Source organism: Strigops habroptila, chromosome 5 (assembly GCF_004027225.2).
Source record: "Strigops habroptila isolate Jane chromosome 5, bStrHab1.2.pri, whole genome shotgun sequence".
NCBI lineage: Eukaryota > Metazoa > Chordata > Aves > Psittaciformes > Psittacidae > Strigops > Strigops habroptila.
In genome coordinates this window covers 66,510,813-66,532,368 of record NC_044281.2, presented here as the reverse complement: position 1 = coordinate 66,532,368, position 21,556 = coordinate 66,510,813, and the positions used below count along the sequence as shown (strand labels likewise).

Sequence of the window (21,556 nt, the reverse complement as noted above, 5' to 3'; positions counted from 1 at the left end):
TTAATGTTTAATTGGGAGAAATCTTACAACTGCTGCAGGATTACTTTTATGAGGCAGTTAATCTTTCTTTGCTTCACAGTGTTTGTTAATGTATATTTTAATAGAGAATTAATCTTTTCCAAAGGGTACTACATACAAAAAAGAATATAAAACCCTTGCTTTACTTGATGCACTGTGTACAGATTAATTCATTAACATACTCCATTTTGACACAGAATTATAGGCATACCGGAAGCAGGATAATGAAAATGGCACTATTATTTTCCAACTACTTGTAGTTGTGAAATTTAATTACAGGAGAAAACAGTCTATTCTCTCCGTCTGCCACGCTGGTTACAATGGAGATGTAGATTTTGATGTGGCTGCACACATGTTTTAAGTTATGTCAGGAGACACCTGCTCAGGGGTTCATGCAGTGTGTACAGTTCTCTCTCCACCAAGCCAACTCCCCTTCCCAGGCAGAAAGGGGAATGGCTTCGACCTGTTTACACAACACAATTTGCAGTTTCCAATGGGGTTTACTTAAAAACATGTGCCCTACGCAGGTGGTATTTCTGAAGGAATCCTTGATCTTGAACCTTCAGTTTCAAAGGGAGCCTTAATGAAATTATTCCAGGCACCCTAAGCCCTGTGGATAGCAAAGGGCTAGGAAAAAATGGAAGTCGGTATTTCCGGACTGTTTTCGTGCTTGTTACCGTTTGACCTGCCTCAGGAGTTATGGCCATGATCATGCCATAGAGGCCTGGTCACTTGCCTAATTGTAAACTCTGTGGTATGTGCAGTAAATCCAGTGATTTGGAGAGCCGGGGACAATAAAACGAGGCCGGGCGTAAGGGCAGGCAGGTGCCCCCCACGGAAGGAAACCAACCGCCGGTGGGAGCAGCTCCCTGGCCATACCTACCGACAGCACCTCGGTCGCCAGGCCACGCCGCCGTCCCGGCCTCTCGCCCGACACTAGCCCGCCTTCCTTCCCTCCCGCCGCCACCGCTCGCCCGTAGAGCGCAGCCCAGCCGTCAAACAGCCCCGGCTCCCCCGGGACCCCGGCGGCCGCAGCTGGCACTGCGGCGGGCTCACCTCAGAGCCCACCGCCACGCCACCACCTTCGTGCCGGGAGTTCACCCATCAGCGGGGAGGAAGGGGCTCGGGGTACACATCGGAGGTCGCGCCCGGTGACTCTCGGCGGCGCCCGGCGAGGGTCTGGGCGGGCGCCACCACAGGAGGGCGGGCGCCGCCGCAGTGAGGCCGCGCCGGGCGGGCGACGCGGTGGCGCGCTGCGTTGCTATGGCAGCGCTGCCCCAGCCGAGGGCTTGAGCGGGTGGCAGAGGGCCGCTGGAAGAGGCAGGGAACCCCCCGCGGCCTGGCCCCGCCGGGAGGGGAAGGGGTTAAAGCGGGGCGGGGGTGCGGGCCCGGCGCTGTGGAGGTCGCTGCCGGGGGCAGCCCGCAGGCGGGTGTGGGGATGAGCCGCGGCCGGGGCCGAGGGCCGTGCTCCGGGCGTGTAGAGAGGCTGCGGAGGTGAAGCCTCTGCTCGCTCGCCGGGCAGAATGGAGGCTGTTGGCGCCGCAGAGGACTTGTTTTATGAGGAGGAGGAGGTGAACTGCTATGACTTCGAGCCTCTACCGACGCTGCTGGAGGATGAGGTGAGTGAGGCAGGTGCGGGAACGGAGCCGCCGCCGCCGCCCCCCTTGCGGTCACCTGTGATGAGGCGGCCTCAGGCGTAACCCGCGCCCCACTCCCCCTGCCGGAGCCTCCTTGCTTTTGCCCCCGCCGTGGGGTCAGCCCGCCGGCTGCGCGGTCGCCGGCCGGTGACTGGGGGTCACCCGCCCCGCCGGGAGCGGCAAGGCCGCGGCAGCAACACCGTCCTCTTTCGGCGTGCTCACGGCGTGTTCCTCGCTTTCTCCTGCCCGGTGATCCCGGGCGACCAAGTTGGGCTTAGTCCATCCCCGTGCACCTTCTCTACACAACAGCAAAGTCATGGTCCTCGACTGCGGGGTGTCTCCTAACTCCGGTGGCAGCCGTGGGTTAATGCTGCGGTCGGGGAGTGAGTGTCCTTGTCGCACCTGATACAGGGAAATTTCTTATTACAGGCAAAAGTGTTTCCTGTAGCTACAAACCAGATTTTTGTACACTTATCTCTTGCTGCGCTGTTGCTGGGAAATAATAAATAAATAAATACTGTTAAATCTGTTTGTTCAGTTGCTATGCCAAATAACCTGAAATAACCTGTAGCTAAACCCAGTTCTGCCATCACATTTATCTGGTTTTGTGTGTGATTTTGCACTTGTTTTTTATTGCTCTTGCTCATCTTTGTATCTTTTCACGTGAAGTGTGTTCCTTAGCCCCTCTGCTGAATGTTTGGGCAGAATGTTTTGTTGGTTTTAAGTTGGTTGCTTGGTTTGTTTTTTTGAAGTAGAAGTTTGGTAAACCATATGTGAGCTACTTCTTCCCCAAACTAGATCTTGCAAACTTTATCATTTGCTATGTCAAGAACCCAAACTCAGTCAGGACTTAAAAGTGAGTTTTAAAATGAAAAGTCCCTTACAGTGTTCATAAGTCATCTAATGGCTCAGTAGTTTGGTTCTTCCTCCCGTCATCTGTAGTGTTCAGTGTAGCAGGCCTTCTCAGACAGGCCCATGCAAAATATAGAAGGAAGGTGGTGGTGCCCTCCTTTTTACACATTAGCTTAAGTATTTTGAGTATTTCTTCAGAGTGGGAGAAAACTGAGGGTCAACTCTTCTGTGTGAGGAAGGCCTGAGCCCATTTTTCTCACCTGCTAAATATATACTTTGATTATGGATTCTTACCGGTCCCTTCTATTCAGTTATTCCAGGTACATGAATATTTTCAATATTCTTGTCGAGAGAATGACTATGACCTGTCACCTGGTGGTTAGAGAAGTTAAAAGGGCTGCTTGGAAGAGTACTCAGTGGGCTTACCCAGGCAACCCAGTGTTTTTCTTCAAATGTCAGGAATTTCATGAATGGTGTTTGACACATTTTCCATTATTTTTGGAACAGATTGTTTTGAAGTTTGTGTGAATTGGCAAAAAGGCTTAGGTGCAAGAAAACTGTGAATGCTTAGTCATTTAGTGGAGCCTGTGATTTTCGTCACTGGACCTGTATAAGGAATGAGATTGGGGTGTAATGTATGTGATTTAAAAAAGCTAATACGTGAAGCAAGAAGCTGCCTGAGCTGAAAAGTAGGAAATGCTGAGAATATGGGTGTGTTTCCCATGCCTTTCTTTACTAGGACTTTCTTTGTCTCATGCTCCTTAATACTTAAGTTTTTTGAGAAGTTGCCTGTGGCCAATTAATTTGTTTTCTTTTCCTGCTCTCTCTTCCTCTGCTGAATTATATGCTACTGTACTCTTTTAGATTTTCTGAAGAAAATATAAGGATAAAATGAGAACTAAAATGAATAATTAAAGCATGTTTATCTGACCAGTTTACTTTTTGTAGTTAGTTATTAAACAGTAATTGCTTTTACAAGTGTCTTTTACTGATAATGAGATGAGAGAAAAGGCTGATAATGAGATGAGAGAAAAGGCATCAGCATCTCTGTTACATAACACCCTTGAGTTTACCTGTAATTCAAGTGGACCAACTTTCAGTGGTCCAAGTATAGAAGTCATGCCTCACCAGAAGCTTCAGCTTGCCAGAAACTTCTATGTTGTAGTCTTAAAAGGACTTTTTCTTTAATTTCTTTTTTCTTTCTCTCCCCCCCACTCCTCTCCCTCCCAGTGAAAACTTTGTTTCTGTATTGCTTTGGCGATGCAAACTGGTCCACTGGATGTCTTGGTGTTTTCAATGGTTCCTCCTCTACAAAGGCTTTGCTTTACTGCAACAGCAGTTTTAGCAGCTTGGGTCAAGATAGTGTGATCTTTGGAGAAATGCATGGTTCCTGTGAAGAAATACCTTCACATCCTGGAGCACTGGAAAGAGGAAGTCTTGCAGTATGGTTGTGGTAGTGGTGTTTTGCTTTGGTTTTTTGTCTTCACCTAGGCATCTATTGCTGATCAAAGCCACTGAACATTCATAGGCCTTTCTTTTTTTTAGCTTTTTTTCCCCTTTTTGCTTTGTTGTGAGGTTGGTTTTTTTGTTTGTTTGTTTTGGTTTGGGTTTTTTTATGTATCGCCTAACTGTCCCATCACCTGGAAGGAAGATAAATTTATCTTACATGAGTTCATTATTATCTTTTATTTACTCCCCAAATAACCACAAGACAAAGACGGTTTTGTAGGTTTAAACTGTAGATATCACTACTGATGATTAATATCTGCTTGTAGAGCTCAACCTCAAAGCTTGACTCAAAAGAAATTCTATCGAGTCCTGATTGTGACTGGAATTTGATATTGAGGCTGTCTTAAAAGTTGATCCTATGAGAGTTTAAAATAATTACAGGTTCACTGTTTTGATCATAGAATTAATATTTCCTCTTTTTTCTTTTTTAAACTTTTTCTGGCCATAGAATAAGTGGTTTGTCTTTTCCTTTCCAAGCCTAATCCTCATCCTGTCTATCCTCATCCTACCTATCAGTTTGGTCAGTTTCAAAACCTAATGGCTTGTGGTCCAGCTCTTTGTCATATGTTAATGTTTTCAGATACAGGAGTCTCTGTGCTGCCCTTCATGCTTGGAAGAAGTGCACCATAAAGATGTACAAAACCTCCTTATCCATCCTCAAAATACGATGGCAGCATTACACATGTGGTGGCAGGCACAGCACAGAGAAAATGAGATCTTTTGTCTTGTGTACCTGAACTGCAAGGGCTTTTGTTGTTCATTATTATGTAGGACTAAACTCAATGAGCCCAGCGTCCATGATTAGTGCTTAGAAAGCACTGTAGTAGTGCTGCCATTAGTAAATCAATCCATCTCTAGGTTGATGAAAATTAGAATATTGATAGTAGAAGTAAAGTTTCCCAATTAATAGTAAGTGTGCTTTATTTCCTAGCTGCTTGGGGGGTTTTTTTTGTTTGTTTTTGGTTGGGTTTTTTTGAGGTTGGTTTGTTTGTGGGTTGGTTTGTTTGCTTGGTTGTTTGGGTTTTTTTTTCTGGTTTGTTTCCCCCCCCCTCATATTTATTAAGCATTATTAAGCCTCAGACTACAAAGCAAAATAAATTTTTGGACTAAAGGTTGTTCTGTGTTTGAAGGCTATTAGAAGTGCAATACTTGATTCTCTGAGAAAACTTAACAAACTGTTAACCTTTCTGTAAATGGTAATCCAAATATTTATGCTCACCAGGACTGAGGTAGGAAAAGAAATTTTAAACTGCATTTTCCAAGGAATTAGAAGTTTAAACCACTAGCATTTTCTGAGCTATAAGATACCTCACATTCTGTTTTGCTGACTATGACATACTTTAAGTAATATGCAGCTACATCTTCAATTCAAGGTATAATTAATATAATTCAGAAACATATATTTTAGTCTTAATTACTACATATAAATGAGAAAATATGTGTAATTAATAGTGGTATAGCTTTGATGCAGAGTAACTTCTGTAGACTGTTCCATTTTTGTTAGTGTATTTCTCCTTACAGGTGGGATTGATGTTTTGTTTGTATGCTTTTGTCATTCCATTATATTCATGAAAGCTTTACTCTGTAGCTATGGGTCATGTATTAGTTTTGTATTCTAAAAAATGTACATAAAAAGGCTGGCTGCTTTGAGCTAAGCATTATTTCTGAATATCTTGACCAGAGAAGCCACATTACAGCCACTTTTTTTTTTTTTTTTTTTTTTTGGACTCTTCACAGCCTTACTGTGGTGAGGAGGTCAAAGGAAGTTGGCTTATAGTTTAGGACAGTAACTTTGAAATGAAGTCCATGAGCTATTTTGATCACTAAGAGCACTGGGTATAAGTGATCTAGGGAGGCCTAGAACAATCAAAGTGTTTGGTTTTAAGTCAAAGTGTAAGAACACTTTTCCTATGACTTGATTGGCTTTTGACACTCAAATAGTCTACACAACTAAACTTCACAACAGCATCATTCTTAAGACAGGTTAATTTAGAGAGTCCTCCTTCCAAGATCACAGATGGTAGGGAAAACTGCTGTGAAGAGAATTTTTAAGTAGTTTATCCAAAGACGCTTGGGAGAGCTTTAGGGAGACATGGGTTAAAAAAAATGTTTTAACTTAGTCTTTCTGATTTTACGTCCCAATGGTCTGTTTCCCTAATTTTGATGCAGTGTTTATGTAACTTACATAGCCCCATAGTAAGTCTTTTTTAATGTTAACATACTGTGATACCTTTGTTCAGGTTAACTGTGCTTCTAGAGAGACTGTGTTAAGAGCAAAGTCATGCACTTGGTGTTTCTTGGGGTGTTAATCAGTGTCTTAGAAAGTCTGAGAACTTGCTGGAAAGATTACTTGTAGCCAATGGTGTCAAATGTAATCTATGATACACAAAGTAGTGTCATGAAATCCAGGGTAATTTATTAATTCATATCTTGGCAGGAGAATGTGTCCCTTGCTGATATTTTGTCGCTGCGGGATAGCTGTCTTACTGAGCAAGATATCTGGGCAATTTGCCTGGAGTGTTGCCATTCTCTGAAGAGCATTGCCCATTCTGCAATCTTCCAGACACTCTGCATCACTCCTGATACTTTGGCTTTTAACACCAATGGCAATGTATGCTTCATGGAACAGCTCAGTGGTAAGTATTTGTGTTTCCAGGCCATTTGTTTTAGAACTATGGAAACTTATAGTGAGAGACTGTAGGAAAGCATTATATTCTATTCTTAAGACTTGTAATTAAAATAAAGAGAAAACAAAAACTTGTTTAGGAATGGGTGAGTATAGGTTCATATGAAACTACATGCTCAGTTTTGTGATTGGTGATCAAAGGCTTTTATAAGTTTTCTTTGAAGATTCATTCTAGTTATTTTAAGACTTATCCAGGGGAACGTAATTTATATCCATTTTAGACACTGTAGAGTATGTATTTGTGCATCTGTGTGCACAAGTCTTTACCTGTGTAAAGCACATTCTTGGGCTCTTCCAGATCTCATTTCATGGATATATTCTATTTCTAGAGAAATCTGACATTCAGTCTATCTTGCTGATTGTGGCCACAGAGAGTGGGGCAATTCTAGTGCATATTCACTGTTAGAAAGGAAAGGCTCTCTTGAATAAAAGATTTTTTGGAGTTATTTTAAGTCATGGTTTTTAGAATCGGCAAGTATGGTGATTGACTGAGAAATGAATTTTAATAGGCTAAAACCCAGTATGTAGTAGCATATGAGATCTTCAGATATTGTAGTAGATGAATGGGGGGGATGCTTAACTTAAAAAGATGACTTCTGATTTCAGAACAGACATAAAAGCATGTCATTGTCGCTGTTCCCTTTTCACATGACCTATCTCAAAATGATGGGTTTAGAGCTTGTTAGGAATATTACAAAACAAAACGAAAAAAACCCCAGCTCTTACTCTGTAGTCCTTTTTAAAATTTTGTCAGGTTGTAACTAGAAAAACTGTTCTAGTCCGTATACACAGTGCTCAGGTTATTATGTTTTCTTTAACCTAATTTAGTTTTAAATCCATGTCAGAATAAGTGTTTATTCTTTTAGTCAAAATCTACGTGACAGTAGTTAGAAAAAATGGGGTAAAGTAACTTTGCAATAAATGAATATTTGCTGCCTTCTTTAGAATTTAAGATAGTATTTCAAAGAAGCATGTAACATCATAAAATATAATTAATAAAAATGAAACTGTATCTTCATAATTTTTGTTGTATTTGTTTTGTGCTTAAATTCCTCAAATATGTGAGTCAACTTTTAGTTCCATGTTAATAGGGTAATTGGAATCAATTTCCTTTATTTTCATGAGCTTGTCATAATTTGAAGTTAAAAAAATTAAAAATGGCTTTGTATTCATAAGGATGTACGAAAGACTTGTTGAAGAGAATAAATCTGGTGAATGAAAAATTACTGCTAGGAAAGAAAAAAAAATCAATTTCTTCTTAAATGTTTTAGTCTAATTGAATAGCTGGCAAACAATTGATCCGTGTATTTGCTGTATTCAAGTGCTTAAAATGTGGGATAACAAATTCCTGCGCAAAGCAAATGGACAAAGATTTAGTTCCCTGAAGTCATGTTAGTTTCTGAGGGACAGAATTTTCATTAGTTCTCTTTAAAGAAAGTTGTGTTTTCCCTAGGACTGCAAGAAGTTATGTATATATTCTATTTCCTACATGCATGCTCCGCTATGTCTTTGACTCTTTACTTCCCCCTTCCCTCAAATCTTATTCCTGTTTGGTTAAAATAAAGTTTGTTAGATAGGTACTTGGGGAGGTTGTCCTTTTTGCTTCCCTGTAGTTATCTATGGATTTATTCTTCCTGAAGAAAATTATAAGCTCTGGATTTGCTTGCCAATGAGAGAAAATGAACAGCCCGTCACCTCTGTTTAGCAGCAAGTTCTGCTTCCTGCAGGTTCTGTGGTGCTAAAGTGACAAACATTCAATAGGATGTTCTGCCAAGGGCTCTGATATCTTGTCTCTTCAGATCAGAAAAATTTCCATTGTAAACATGATATTAAAAGAATACAGCAAGCTTTACTAGTGACAAAAAATTATATGCTTGTACAGTCTTTAAAGTGTTCTATGGAAAGAAAGGGAAAAGGTAGTGGGGAGATGAAAAGAAAGAGCAGTAGTCTGGAGGGGAGAAGAGACGACAAAACATCTTCTGTCCATTAGTTCCCTTACCCTTCTGCCTCCCCAAATATCAAGAAAAAATGAGGCATGCTCTCTTTTTCAGTGAGAAAGTAGATTCAGGAGCATAGTAAGGAACTCTAAATCAGTTAGTGGCATCTGGATAGTCAGCCATGCTGGGTAGCTGCAAAATATGAATATGTAAAAAAAAATTAAAAAAATCCTCTCTTCCATGGGGAGAGGACTTACCAAGTGAATTTAGTATCTTCACAGTAAAAGAGCTTTGCATTTCCCTTCTAAAATACAGGCACAAAAGCTTTATTGGAGCTAAAGTTGTGATGAGTATACTACACCTGTGAGCATACTTTTTTTTTTTTTCCCCTTCCCTTTAGAGAAGGGAAACTTACAGTCTTTGCTTGTAAATGATCTCAATTATCCATTGGCTTCACAGAAGGGTAGACTAGGTGAGTTGAATATGTACATGAAAAGTAGGGTGTTTAGTCTGGCACTTTTTTTAATCCCTTGATATTGTTTAGCGGGTTCATGTGACTTCAGTGCAGTGTGATACTGCATGCATGGTTAGATGCAGCAGCAACACTGGTCTGTCTTAAGGCATTCCTTTCTTTTTTCCACCTCTTTATTTAGAAGTAGTTGCTTCAGTAGCTCAATTCTCTGCTAACAGCACACAGGTGGGGAATGTGTTTCCTCAACTCTTGTCATAATTAAAACAAGCTAAATAGAAAGGTCAAGGTTCTAAGCTAGTTGATAGATGAAGAAGCAGCTGTTCAAGTTGGTTTTGTGCTTGAACCCTAATCACCTAGGTCTGAAGTGGAAAATAGTGAATGGAAATGTCCCATTAATCAAATCAAGCCTGCAAGCCACAGCTGAGCTGCACCAGCTTAGGTGGTAACTTGGTCTAAACATAAATGTCTGAAGGCAAGAAGTGGTTAGGTGTGGTAAATGTATTTCTTTGGGGGTGTTTTGTTTCTTAGTAGGAAAAGTATGGTGTTTTCTTGCAGGAATTTTGAAAATAGCATTTTATTTTACTTGCAGTGCTAGAAACATGGATAAGAAGTTCTTCGTACGTCAGATACGAGTGAAGCAAAATACTGCTATATACATAGTTTCTTTTGTGTCAGATCTGAGAATATAATTAAATTTGTATCATCAAATTGGTTTGTTTTCTTAAACAAACAAGACTATTTCTAATCCGACATGTTTCCTTTTGCTTTCAAAGATGATCCAGAGGGTGCCTTTGTTCCACCAGAATTTGATATCACCGGTAACACTTTTGAGGCAAGTTAAAAAATTTATCTGTAAAATAGAGGGGGATTTAAGCATTTTAATACCAAATGCTCAGCATTCTCAATGTATAGTGTTAACACATTTAAAGATTGTGAATAGTAAATTGTGCTGTTTAAATATGCTTTGTGGAAATAAAAAGTAAATTTAAAATGCTATATTAATGTTCCGTATAAACACATGTTCACTAACTGTTAAAATGTGAGAATCTGTTTTGGCTGAATAATGTGTTGCCCTAAACCACAGCTGGCCCCTACTATGTTCACTAGTATCCCTCACTGGTTACATTTGCTTATTTGGGGACTAGCCATGAACTTTTATGACTAGATATAAAATTTGCTTGCCATCCTCTTCAATAAAATAATTCATGGAAGGGTAATCAGCAATTTTATCTTTGATTTAATGAAGAAACAAATTACTGTCTGTTGCTTTGCAATGCACAAATGCTCTACATTGTTAAATTAAATTAGATCTAAATTGTTTACACTAATTCATTAGCCTCCCAAGTCAACCATCTCATTGCATGCTGCAGGAGTGCTTGCTTGCTTAATATCCTTTTTTTTTATCCAGTATTTTTGCTGGCATGTATTCTTAGATAATTCAAACTTTCTCGATTCAAGGTATGAAAAAAAATACTCCGTTTCCTTATAGTTCAACACAAATACCTTTTACTTTTTGTAGTTACAGCCTTCATAGTCATGTTTATTGTTCTTTATTTCCTCGGCGGGGGAGAGGGAAGGATAAGTGAACCTTGGAAGTGTGTAGTACTACAACTGAGAATGCTAAAGCAGGAAGGGTAGTATTATAGAATATGAAGCAGTACAGTGTTTGAAGGTTATAGATGCAACATTTCTCCCTCTTGCAATGCTTTATTAATGTATATAGGCCAACAGAACTCTAGTGATTTTTGTTCTCGCTCTCCTCCAATACCCAGGCTGGTTTTTTTGGTAGTCTTTGTCTGGGGACAGGGAGCCAGCGTGGGTTGGGGGTGGTTAGGAGGTGACCAGTATTGCAGTTAAACTTGGCAACTGCAGTAGTTTTTATATTCAGGTTTGGTTAGGAAAGCAAATACCAGAGTCACCCAAAGGTGACTTTTTTTGTTTTCTTTGTGTTGTATGTCTGCAGCTGGGCTTAAGATTTTATATAAATGTGTTTTTCATCCCTTGCCCCTTAACAAGCCTCCAAGACTTGACACATACACTTATAAGATTTGTGGGATTATTTATTCCTCTGGCAAAATTGTGTTTCCTCCCAACCCTTTCTCCTCGTCTTGTAGTTGCTGAACTCTTATGCAAATAGCAAATAGATACACTGAAAGAGGTTTGAAGACCAAGGGGATGGAACAATGTGAAATGGGGATTTGGAAAGACTGTGGGAATACTAAGTGACCTGACATTTTAGTTCTGTCTGATATATAAGGTCATTGTATCCCTCTTAGGTAAAACTCATCTGTGTTTTTTTATTTAAGTCTTCTCTTTAAGCAGTACGTACAAGCCTGTTAAGTCCCGGTGAATCCCAATACCAAGCATAGCACAAACAATTATATGGTCAGAGGAAGCTGTTTGAGTCAGGAGTGACTCTAAACATTGACCCTTTAACTTCTTTTGCAAAGGTTGATGAAGATAAATGAGGGTACACACTTGTGTGGAAGGGGTTGACATGCTCGGCCTTGTCTGTTATGAAGTGGGGTAAGGGCCGGGTGCACTGATTTCTGTCCATTGCTCCAATTTCATTATCTAGCAAGCTGAGGAGCCTTGCAAAGCAGGGAGAACAGTGTCCTGCTGCCTCAGCTGTTTCTCATTGACCATCCTAGGGCGATTCACAAGACTGAAAATCTAGGGCTTTCCCCTTTGTCGAGGCAGAGGTGTATTCTTTTACTCTGGGATTTGTGTGCGTTTTGTCAGGCAATTGTGGGATTCTAAGTATTTGTGGAAATTTCAAAGCTGTATCTCTTATTGCCTGTAGAGTTTGGTTGATTTTAAAATTCAAAAAGTACTAAAGTACTTTGGTACCAGATCAAATTCTGCCAGGGATTCCACACTGACCTCATCTTGCTTTTGCTGTGCCGTTTCTAACACCTGCAGTGGGTTAATCCTTATGTACTTGTTACAATGGTTTTATAATATTGTAATCTTTCCAAGCTAGCTGTTTCCTTCTTGGTAGTAATACTTCTCTTTTTCAAAGGTATTGGTACTTTTGTTTATCCCCTTGCCCCTGGTTGTAACCTCTTACTATGCAATAGCACTGGTTTATATACATCTCTCTGAGGAAACCCTGGGCCCTTGTGCTTTCTCAGAATTATAAGATTCTTTATGCTATATCAGTAAGCTGCCCTTTTTACAGGGGCATCAAATCTTTTCTGTTACTACTTGCTGCTTCCTTGACAATGACCTTACTCAGTTGTTCTTTGTTGAAGGAGTGTTTTTGCAGCTGCTTAGCTGCTTTGTTGAGAGCAATGGAAAGTAGTGTTTGTATTGAAACTGTTCAGTTTCAAAATAAAGAAAAAAATAAGCTATGGAACTACTAATTATGTTCAGGAAGATCATTGATAGCTATTACCCCAGCGTCAAAGCTCAGCTGATTTAAAATATTTACGTCAGCCAGAGGTTTCGCTTGATTTGAGCGTGACTTGCTTTGTATTCTAAAATGGAAGCACACAATGAGGTTTGTATGGCTACTGGATGACTTCTTCCCCTTTAAACTCTTAAAAAAAAAAAAAAAAAAGAAAAAAGAAAAAAAAAGAAATTCCTCAAATAAAGCTACAATTATTTCAACAAGAGATGTTTTGTTTCCTGGTTGGTGAATTACTGATCCAGACCTCTAATGGAATTGTGACTCCAGTCTAATTAGTTGCTAAACTTAGCTGGCACTCACAAGCACACAAGGGTAATAGACACAAAAACAAATTGAAATGCATTACTGTCCTGGTGTGTGAAACAACACTATTATAAATTTCAGTTTTTAGTTGGAATTTCAAATAGCAAGAGATCTAAAGCTTCGTCCAAATGACAATGTGCAGGACTGAAAAGTAATTGATTTCATGCGGTTTGCTTTAGACTTGTGACTTATTTCCTGACCTGCTCTCCATTTGTAAAGTGGGAATAATAACACTAACTTCAGTTACTGTTGAGAGTAGGAAGGTAAAAGCCATTCATGGAGTTGTCAGCTTCAGTGTCAGGTGTAGAACAGACTTTTTAGAGAAAGATGTTAAGAAGGAAGTAGCTGTGGAAGGGGCTTTTTTGTGCCAACAGTGAAGTGTGACTGAGCTTTCCAACTAGTGACTTCTTTAGAGCTGCTAACCTGTGGGGTTGGAGGAAGCATTGCTGTTTCTGAAGGTCTCAAGAGTCCTTGAAAGGACTGTGTTGCTAAGTGGTTGGAGCAGCATTTAATAGGTGTCTTGGTTTTGGCTGAGATGATAGTTATTTTTCTTCCAGGTAGCTGGTACAGTGCTGTGTTTGGCTTGCAGTTCTGTTATGTCTTCCTCTTCCTGGTGTAAACATGGTCACAGTGCAAGGGAAGAAAAGGCAGGCAAGCAGGTACTGGTGGTCTCTAGGACAGCACTGGACTAAAATAGAGAATCTCCTGGGTATCTGTATTAATTTTTTTCCTCTAACTTTGCTATCTCCATACAGATTTCTGTTGCCATTGTGCCCTGGTAACTGCACTGTAAAGGACTGGTTGCTGCAAAGAAAGACAGGGAAACAGGAAGCAAACTTTAGAGTTAAGATCCATACTGTAACTCCAAAGAAAAGCTGAATTTCTATGCAGCACACTTACCATTTTCATTTTTATTCTTAATGCAAACACATGTATGTGATGTGGCTGTGTTCAGTAAAAGCTTTCTGATGGCTGATGCTGTCACTTGCCTGCGTTGATGCAAAGATCTCACTTTCTGCTTCCATAAGCTGAAAGCGTGTCTGTATTTGCTATAGCAAGTATTGACCACCTTTTTCTCTTGTAGAATCTTGAGCTAGAATTCAGTTAGAAACATGTCAAGTATAAAGACTAGCCTCTCATTTTGTAAAGTTTTACTCGTGTGCTACTGTAGAGAGCAGTACAGAATGTGAATTCTTCTGTTCTGGGAAAACATTAAGAGACTGAGTTGCAAAAATACAGATTCGAGGCTGCTTTTTAATTTTGCCTACTTGACTGTGTACTGTGCTTGTCAAACAATTCATCTTCAGTATAAACCGAGTCCTGATTCCCTGCTCTAAATAGGAAGAGCTTTAACCTTTTCCTAATGAAAATGGTTCTTTTCTCATTTTCTTGCCCTGGGCAATACAGTGATAGACTTGTGAAATTTGACCAATGGGAGGCCCAACAGGAATAGTTAAATATTGGTGAGTTCATTAATAGCCTTATTTCTATCACTACAATGCAAGTTTTGCCTCAGGTTAAAAACATTGGCTGTCTCAAACCAGTTTCAAATAGCTATTTGTCTGCATCACAAAACTGCCATTGAGCCTGACACAGAGGTTCATTGATGTAGAACCCTACATTTCTAAGATATGAGCTTTCAGTGAGATGAAGGACTGATGTCTGCAATGTGTGAACTTGCAGTTATAATCTTTTAATAATGTGGCTATTCAATTTTGCTTGTTCTAGTGAACCTCAGTAACAGAAATCAGTGAATATTTTTTTTCCTAATATCTAAAGCAGACTGGATAATGCTTCTGTTTAATGACTTCTTCCATTATATAGAGGTGATAAAATGCAGTAGTTCAGAAACCTGTGTATGCAGCAGGATTAAAACCTTTCAGAAATAAAAGAACTGGAAAGTAATACAGAATTGAATACTACCTCAAAGAGAAGGGGAAAATACAGGTGAGAAAATGGGAGGAAAGTGAAGGTCACAAGTCTATTTTCTCATCTAGAACTTGTTCTTTTTGCTATCATGACAGGAGTGGCATATGCTGGCCTGGGAAAGAATCAGAACCAGAAAAGGCTGAACACTACTTGTCTCTTTTCTAAGAATGTGATAGCTGTTGACTTGCAGTTCTCAGTGGGTTATAGTTGATTTATATTAAATAAGTCCAAGTGTCTCAAAAACCTTGAAAATAAACAATTCTACGCAAAGTGTCATAACTAGTGCTAATAGAGACAAGCTAAAATGTATTACTTTTTTTTTTTTAGTAGTTAAGATTCCTACAGCTTATTCCTATGAAATATAACAAGGCAGTTGGATTGATACATACCATATACATACAAATATTTTATATGCATATAAATGCATAGATTGAAGTGCCAAATGGAAACTACTGTTCTAGGGAATAGATAAAGAACGGAAGGTTCAGGGTATACATATATGTTGGTCCTATTGAAGAAAAAGGCTGACAGTTTGGTGCTGCAGTATTTCTCAATAGCTGATCATTACTGAGCTAGTGCTTGGGTCTCAGCTGTTGGTCCTTGTCTAAAAATCAAAGCGTTCATCTTTCTCCCAAATCAAACCAGCAGAAGGTATAAAGTAAGTCTTGCCTTTGCCATTTCCCTGGTCTTTTAAAGCAGTACCTTTTGAATGCTGTGACTATTCTGCTGTTCTATTCTTTGTTTAGCTCTCACTGCAGGAGGAAAAAAGAAAACTTTTTACATGTTCTCCTAGAGGGGTTTTTGGTTTTGTGTTTATCTGATGGAGGAATAAGTCTTTTGAAACACTTAGTGCCTTTTGTCCTGAGTTCTGTTTCCCTTAGTTTCATGAAGTCTCCTCTTGAGACTAATTCTATCTAACAGCAGCAAGGCTTGTCATCAGCAAATGGTAACTTATCTCCTCCTGTAGTCTAAACCATTCTTTCTTCTGAGTGTTATTTAAAGCTGTCTTTTCCTTCAGTGGCAAAATTAGATCACTTCTATTTAGTTACCTGTGCCTCTACTGTGCTATAGAAGAGGAAATGTCATCCTTGTGCTCTTGCTTTTACATCATCGGCCCAATTGAGGTTCCATTCAGGGATGTAGTACTGGGCCAATATGGCCCTTTAGTAGCTTTACACAAAGAGCTAACCAAAGGAAGAATATGAGGCCAATGGGACTTTATCCCCCCCCCCCCCCCAGCAGTTTTTTTATGTATAGAATATCTTAAAGTTTGTAACTTGATTACCTCAAAAACTTACAGCTTGTTGCTTAGTTCTGGAGTTGGGTTTACAAAGTTATCATATTGATCTTTTCTAGCAGGCTTTATGAGCATATTGCTGGTATTTTTACAGTTTTGCCTCTAAATGTGAAACAACTTTTCACAGACTGACTTATATTTTTATCAGGAATAGTCTGTCTCTTTGGTGGCAAAATGTTCTCAGGAGAGAAATGACTGTGAACAAGTAACCTGCTGAATGTGTGGAATTCTAGGTTTCTTCCTTACTTGGCTCTAACATTCCTATAAGAAGGCATTATTAAAGCTAAGGTAATTTCTTTAAGATTGCGAAGGATTATTCACTGATGCAGAAAAGCATTTTTCAGATCAGCTTATTTGAGGATTTTGGGGTTGTGAGGGAAAGATTGGGAGTGAAAAGAGGACTTTTGTGTTCTGTCTTAAAACAGTTGGTTCTTGTGGTAGTTGAAGTTTACTCTTAGAAGCCTGAGGATCTGTGTTGGATAAATTTGCAGATAGTTCCCATCATGAGCAAAAATCTGTGGAAAAGAGGACAGATTGTTTTCTCCTGTTATACTTGTGCAGTGATGTAAAACTCTAGGCTCCTTTAATGTTAAAGACAAAGAAAAAGTTTGGATCAGTTGTTTAATCTCCAGCTTCTTCCACATAAAGTCTTCTGATTAGTACTGGTACTTTCTCAGCCACAGATGAAGTTGTTTTCCTTAGTCCTGATAGAATTATCTGTCAGTTTCTGATGCTGCCTATTCAAACTTTTTCTTTTTTTTTTTTTTTTTTTTTTTTTTTTTTGGAGCCATCATCATACTGGTATTACTGGCAGAACTTAATTTCCTATGCACTCTCAACTTATTTATGTAATTCACTCCTTAGAATGTTAGAAAATGCTTTTGAAATGTAAGCCTGAACCTTAAAGGCAACATGAAGACCTCCAGCAAAATTATTCCTTTTCATTACTTGATATCAAGAGATTTCATTAATTTTATGTCTGTTTCACGTGGATATTCAGTTCACTGAAAGATCCATGGTCATTGCTATACTGTATCTGGAGCCTTTATACTCCCTGGAACAATGACAAACAATTCATTTTTACCATTTGCATGAACTGAAAATAGATCCATTTCACCAGCGTATGAGAACATTCATGAATATCTCCTTCTTTTGAAAGGTTCAGGAACTGATTGATTTAGAAGTAGTCATCAGAATAGGCAACTTCCTAATCTCCAGATAAAATTTTTCAGGATTATTACAAAATGGTTGTCACTTACACATCATTCTCCTTAGTTACAGCATTTCAAAAAAGCTTCAAAGAACAGTTGAGAATACACTTTTGAAACTAAGGATCTTGTCTCCTGGGAAATGCATTGCAAATGACTTAGGCTTTCTTAAGTGACTATTGGAGACATTTTTGTATAAACCTGTTAGTATATACATATTCCAGGATTCTTGAACTTTTAAGCCCTTTTACCAAGTTAAAGAAAGAAAACTAAAAAAAAAACCCAACCCTCAAAAAACCCACAAACAAAAACCAACGCTCAAACCCACCCAAACCTCTCTTCCTTTCTCTCAATTGTAATGGCAACAGAGGTTGCCTTTTTACTCAGGAATGTTGACTTAATCAGGTTTTCAAGAAGTGCATGAATGAAATATCTATGTTACTCTTTCCTTGTAAAATATCTTTTTGTTTATGGGCTGTACACTTCAAGTCCAATCACATGAATTCTATGCCTGAATAGAGAAGAAGCAAGGTTTACTTCTGCGGAAATCATTCCCCAATGAAACAATCAAACAAAAACAACGACAAAACAGAACAAACGCAAACCAGCCCCAACAGCAGCACCACCACCAAAAAAGCAACAACCAAACCACAAATCTTTCCTGATTATCCTCCACTATTTACATTCCTCATATATGTAGTGAGAGCTACCTACTCGTTTGCTATTTCAGTCACCTACAGCTGTTCTGTGAAAATTGGTGTTTTGAATGTGGTCTTAACAAGGTATTATGCAGTGGGATAGGTTCAGAAATGTTTGACCAGCTTTTTACATTTTACGTTTTTACATCATTTACATCAATAATTCTTGTGTATATTCCTTGTAGGAAAAAAATGTATAAAAAAATCTACATAGATTACTACTTGAAAGAAAAATGAAATGGTTACTTCACAACAACAAATACTTTACATATCAGAGTCCTGATGTTGTTGATTCATGCCATGGTAAAGGAACTGGGATGCTATTTGAGTTTATTGGCCCATAGTGTTCTTAACTAGAAGTCTTGCACTTCAGGTTTTTAGCTCTAAAATGTGGAGTAAGCATACCCCAATGCAGAATTGTGCAAATGCGTTACCTGGCTCAGAGTGAGAGACTTTACCAGTAGGCACATTCTGTTAGGTTAAAGATAAAATTAATATACTTTTTTAAACAAACAACTTCAGTAACTACAAGTTAATGAAGTTGTATAACATCATATTTGCCATACAATGAAAAAAAGCTTAAACAATTGAGAGAAGACAGCTAGTCTGCTCAGAATGCGTATAACGGCTTCCCAGGCTTCCTTGTTTCTATGCCTACAGGGAATGAATTTTGTTAGTTTAATGAAGTGATAAGTGAATCACCTATGGCAGGTAACTTAAGGAGGTTAATGGCTATCTAACCTCTGAGGTCTCCAGCAGTTTTACTGCAATGTTCTTCCTTAACTGTCATAATTATACTTCTACAGTCCTGCAGGAGAGGAGTAATTGGTGTGCCCATCTGCGTTGGATGCTGATTTTTGTGATTAAGGGAGCCTTGAAAATGGGATGGAAATGTAAGAAACCTGTTGTTAATTTGTGTCCTCAACCTGACAACACATGAGTAATTTCATGCACATAGCATGTTTTAAATTTGGTCAAGTTTCTGTGTATGTTCATCTTCATGTGACTTCTTAAAGTGAAATGAATGTTTACAAAGGTGGCTGCCAGTGGCTTAAGATGTATCTTAGTCTTCACTACAATAGTTAAGGTAACAGCTTCTTGAAACTATATTGAGGTCCAGTAGAAAAATTCTTATATTTTCTGACTCCCCCTGCTTTATGGGGAGTTAGAAAAAAACAAAAAACAAAAACCAAAAAAACCCAAAACCAACCAACCAAACAAACAAAAAAAAACCAAAACAAAAAAAACCAAACACCCCCCCCCCCAAAAAAAAAGAAAAACCTCAAATAAGAGTGTCAAATAGACTAGTGACCAAGTTGACAAAATTAGCAATAAAATGAATTTCCAGGACCAGATGGTGAAACAGCATTCATAAAAGAAGCAATTATTTACAATAATATTTTTTTAGCCTGGAAAAGAATGCCCTGAGGGAGAAGCTCTGCTAGAAATCTGTGAAGTATGCCATGGCTGCAGCCATAGAGTGAGTATTTGCCAGCCCTAGTAGATGAAGAAGTAGGTGGCAACAATGAGTTGAACACAGATTCAAAACTCATTGAACAGACTCAAAACAAGAGGGAATGCTTCTTTGTTATGCGGTAAGCTGTGGAAATTCTTGCTGCAAAACACAGATGCAAAAAGGTTGTGTGTGGATAAAGCTTAGACAAATTCATGGGGATAAAACAGTTGTCATAGACCGTTACAGACAAGAAGCCTGCAACTATAAAACAGGGAGATTAGAGTGATGTGTAGAGTTTGTCAGTTCAAACTGAATGATATAAATAGAAGTCACGAGAAACCAAAAAAAAATGTAGGGACTAGACAACATTGAGTCATGGTGTGTCTGATACATGCTCTTTCCAAGTGCATTTGTATTTTGCTTGGTTCATTTCTCCTTATGTTGTTGTAGTGTTGCTTTTTAGATTGTATCTGTGAAGCCTTGCTTGTGTTTTGTGATGTAAACTGGTCACCTGGTGTTTACCTAAGAACATAGTAAAACATTTCACTTGGTTGTTAGGTCAATTAAAAAGCAATTTAAGAGTTGAAATACCTGCAGACTTCAGCTGGGAACAGATTGTTTGAGAAAATCTGATGTGGCTGTATTTTTGCGCCCATTTTATTATATGTCTTTCAGAGAAGAATTTTTTCAGACAAAACTAAGTAGCAACTATAGTTAGAAGGGACAAACTGCAAGTATAGCTTTGGTTGAAAATGTTGTTTTTCCAGCGTTTGCTACCAATTCAAGCTAGAGTATATGTTTTGTGAATAGTCTACAGTGGTTTAGCACTTTTAGCACATTCTGCAAACTAATTATCTACACATCCAAAGTGCCAAATGAATAAAAAGCTAATGTTTTATACAGCACCTGTCAGTAATTACAGTTATGCAGAAAAGCATTTAGTCTCCTTGTAAAGAAGGAAAGTATTAAAAATAATAACCCTATTTCCCTTTCATTTTGTTGCAGAAGAATTTTACTGTCCGACTTTCTTTTGCATAAAAATAGTGCAATTTAGAGTACATTGAAAAAAGACTTAGATAAATATGAAATGTTTTCTCCCAATAGTAATTTTCTTAAGCATTACCTTGAATTTCTTTATAAAATTGAGTTTTATAACAACACTGAAGCTTTCATTAAAGGAACCTTTAAATGCTTTGAATTGTGAAAGGGTGGAAGCATCTCAAGAAATAAAAGAAAAAATTGCAAAGTAAAATAAGGGTCACATATGAATGTCACAACTAAGAACTGTCTTAGACTATTCCTGTAGCTTGTCATTTAGTCAAAAATATTTTACAGGAAGTATTAATTCTATTACAGTGTGTCTTACTCAGTTCTGCTGAAGACCTACATTTCTGAACTCAGTGAAATCTCAATACAAAATGTAAATGGTCATTATTCATAATTGCAATATGCTAAATGCTTATGCAGTCACTACTCAAAAGCTCTTTTGTCAGGTTTTTTTCTGTAGTGTTTATCTGCAAGTACAAGTTCCTATCGAAGACTACTTTAGCCCTGCCAAGCAGTAATACAACGGAGCCTCTGTCACACTCTGCGTGTAGGCTTGGAGCTTTTACTTCCTCTCCTGATCTTTTGATTTGCAGATTTTAAAACTAGAGTAGGTTGTTACTGTTCTCTGCTTTCACTTCCTATAAGGTTAAATGGTCATAAAATGGCATGCAGCAGGGCAACTAACTTTTTATTGGAACTGACAGAAGCCTTTTTGAATATAGATCACTTATGATATAGAATTTTAACATGATGATAGAAGCTGTCCTCTCCCTTGGTAAGCGCTTCCAGCAAGTTTGCTGATGACACCAAACTATGTGGTACAGTCAACAAGCTGGAGAGAAGGGATGCCATCCAGAGGGACCTTGACATTCTTGAGAGGTGGGCCAACGCAAACCTCATGAAGTTCAACAAAGTGCAAGGTCCTACACCTGTGTCAGGGCAATCCCAAGCACAGCTACAGGTTGGGTGTAATTGTGAAGAAGTTTTGGTTTTATTTTTTATTCTTTTGGATCTTTCTTGAAATGCATATTTACCAGCTATTAATGTTATTGTCCTGTAATGCAAAAGTTCCTGTAATTCAAAAACTATTCTCCT

At 38.8% G+C, this 21,556-nt stretch overlaps 1 protein-coding gene across 6 annotated transcripts in view; it reads left to right on the top strand.

The window, feature by feature from the left end:
- The first annotated feature begins 1,443 nt into the window (after positions 1–1,443).
- The window catches only part of KNDC1 (kinase non-catalytic C-lobe domain containing 1), a 65,365-nt gene continuing 45,252 nt past the window's right edge, over positions 1,444–21,556 (top strand). For 4 of the 6 annotated variants that reach the window (XM_030488140.1, XM_030488138.1, XM_030488137.1 and 1 more), the window contains exons 1-3: positions 1,444–1,637; positions 6,454–6,652; positions 9,885–9,943. In XM_030488140.1, coding sequence (XP_030344000.1) covers positions 1,542–1,637; positions 6,454–6,652; positions 9,885–9,943 — 354 coding nt within the window. In that variant the 5' untranslated portion in view covers positions 1,444–1,541. Of the gene's footprint in view, positions 1,638–6,453; positions 6,653–9,884; positions 9,944–18,764; positions 18,852–21,556 lie in introns of those variants that run through there. The other 2 variants (XM_030488141.1, XM_030488139.1) reach the window with 2 other exon arrangements.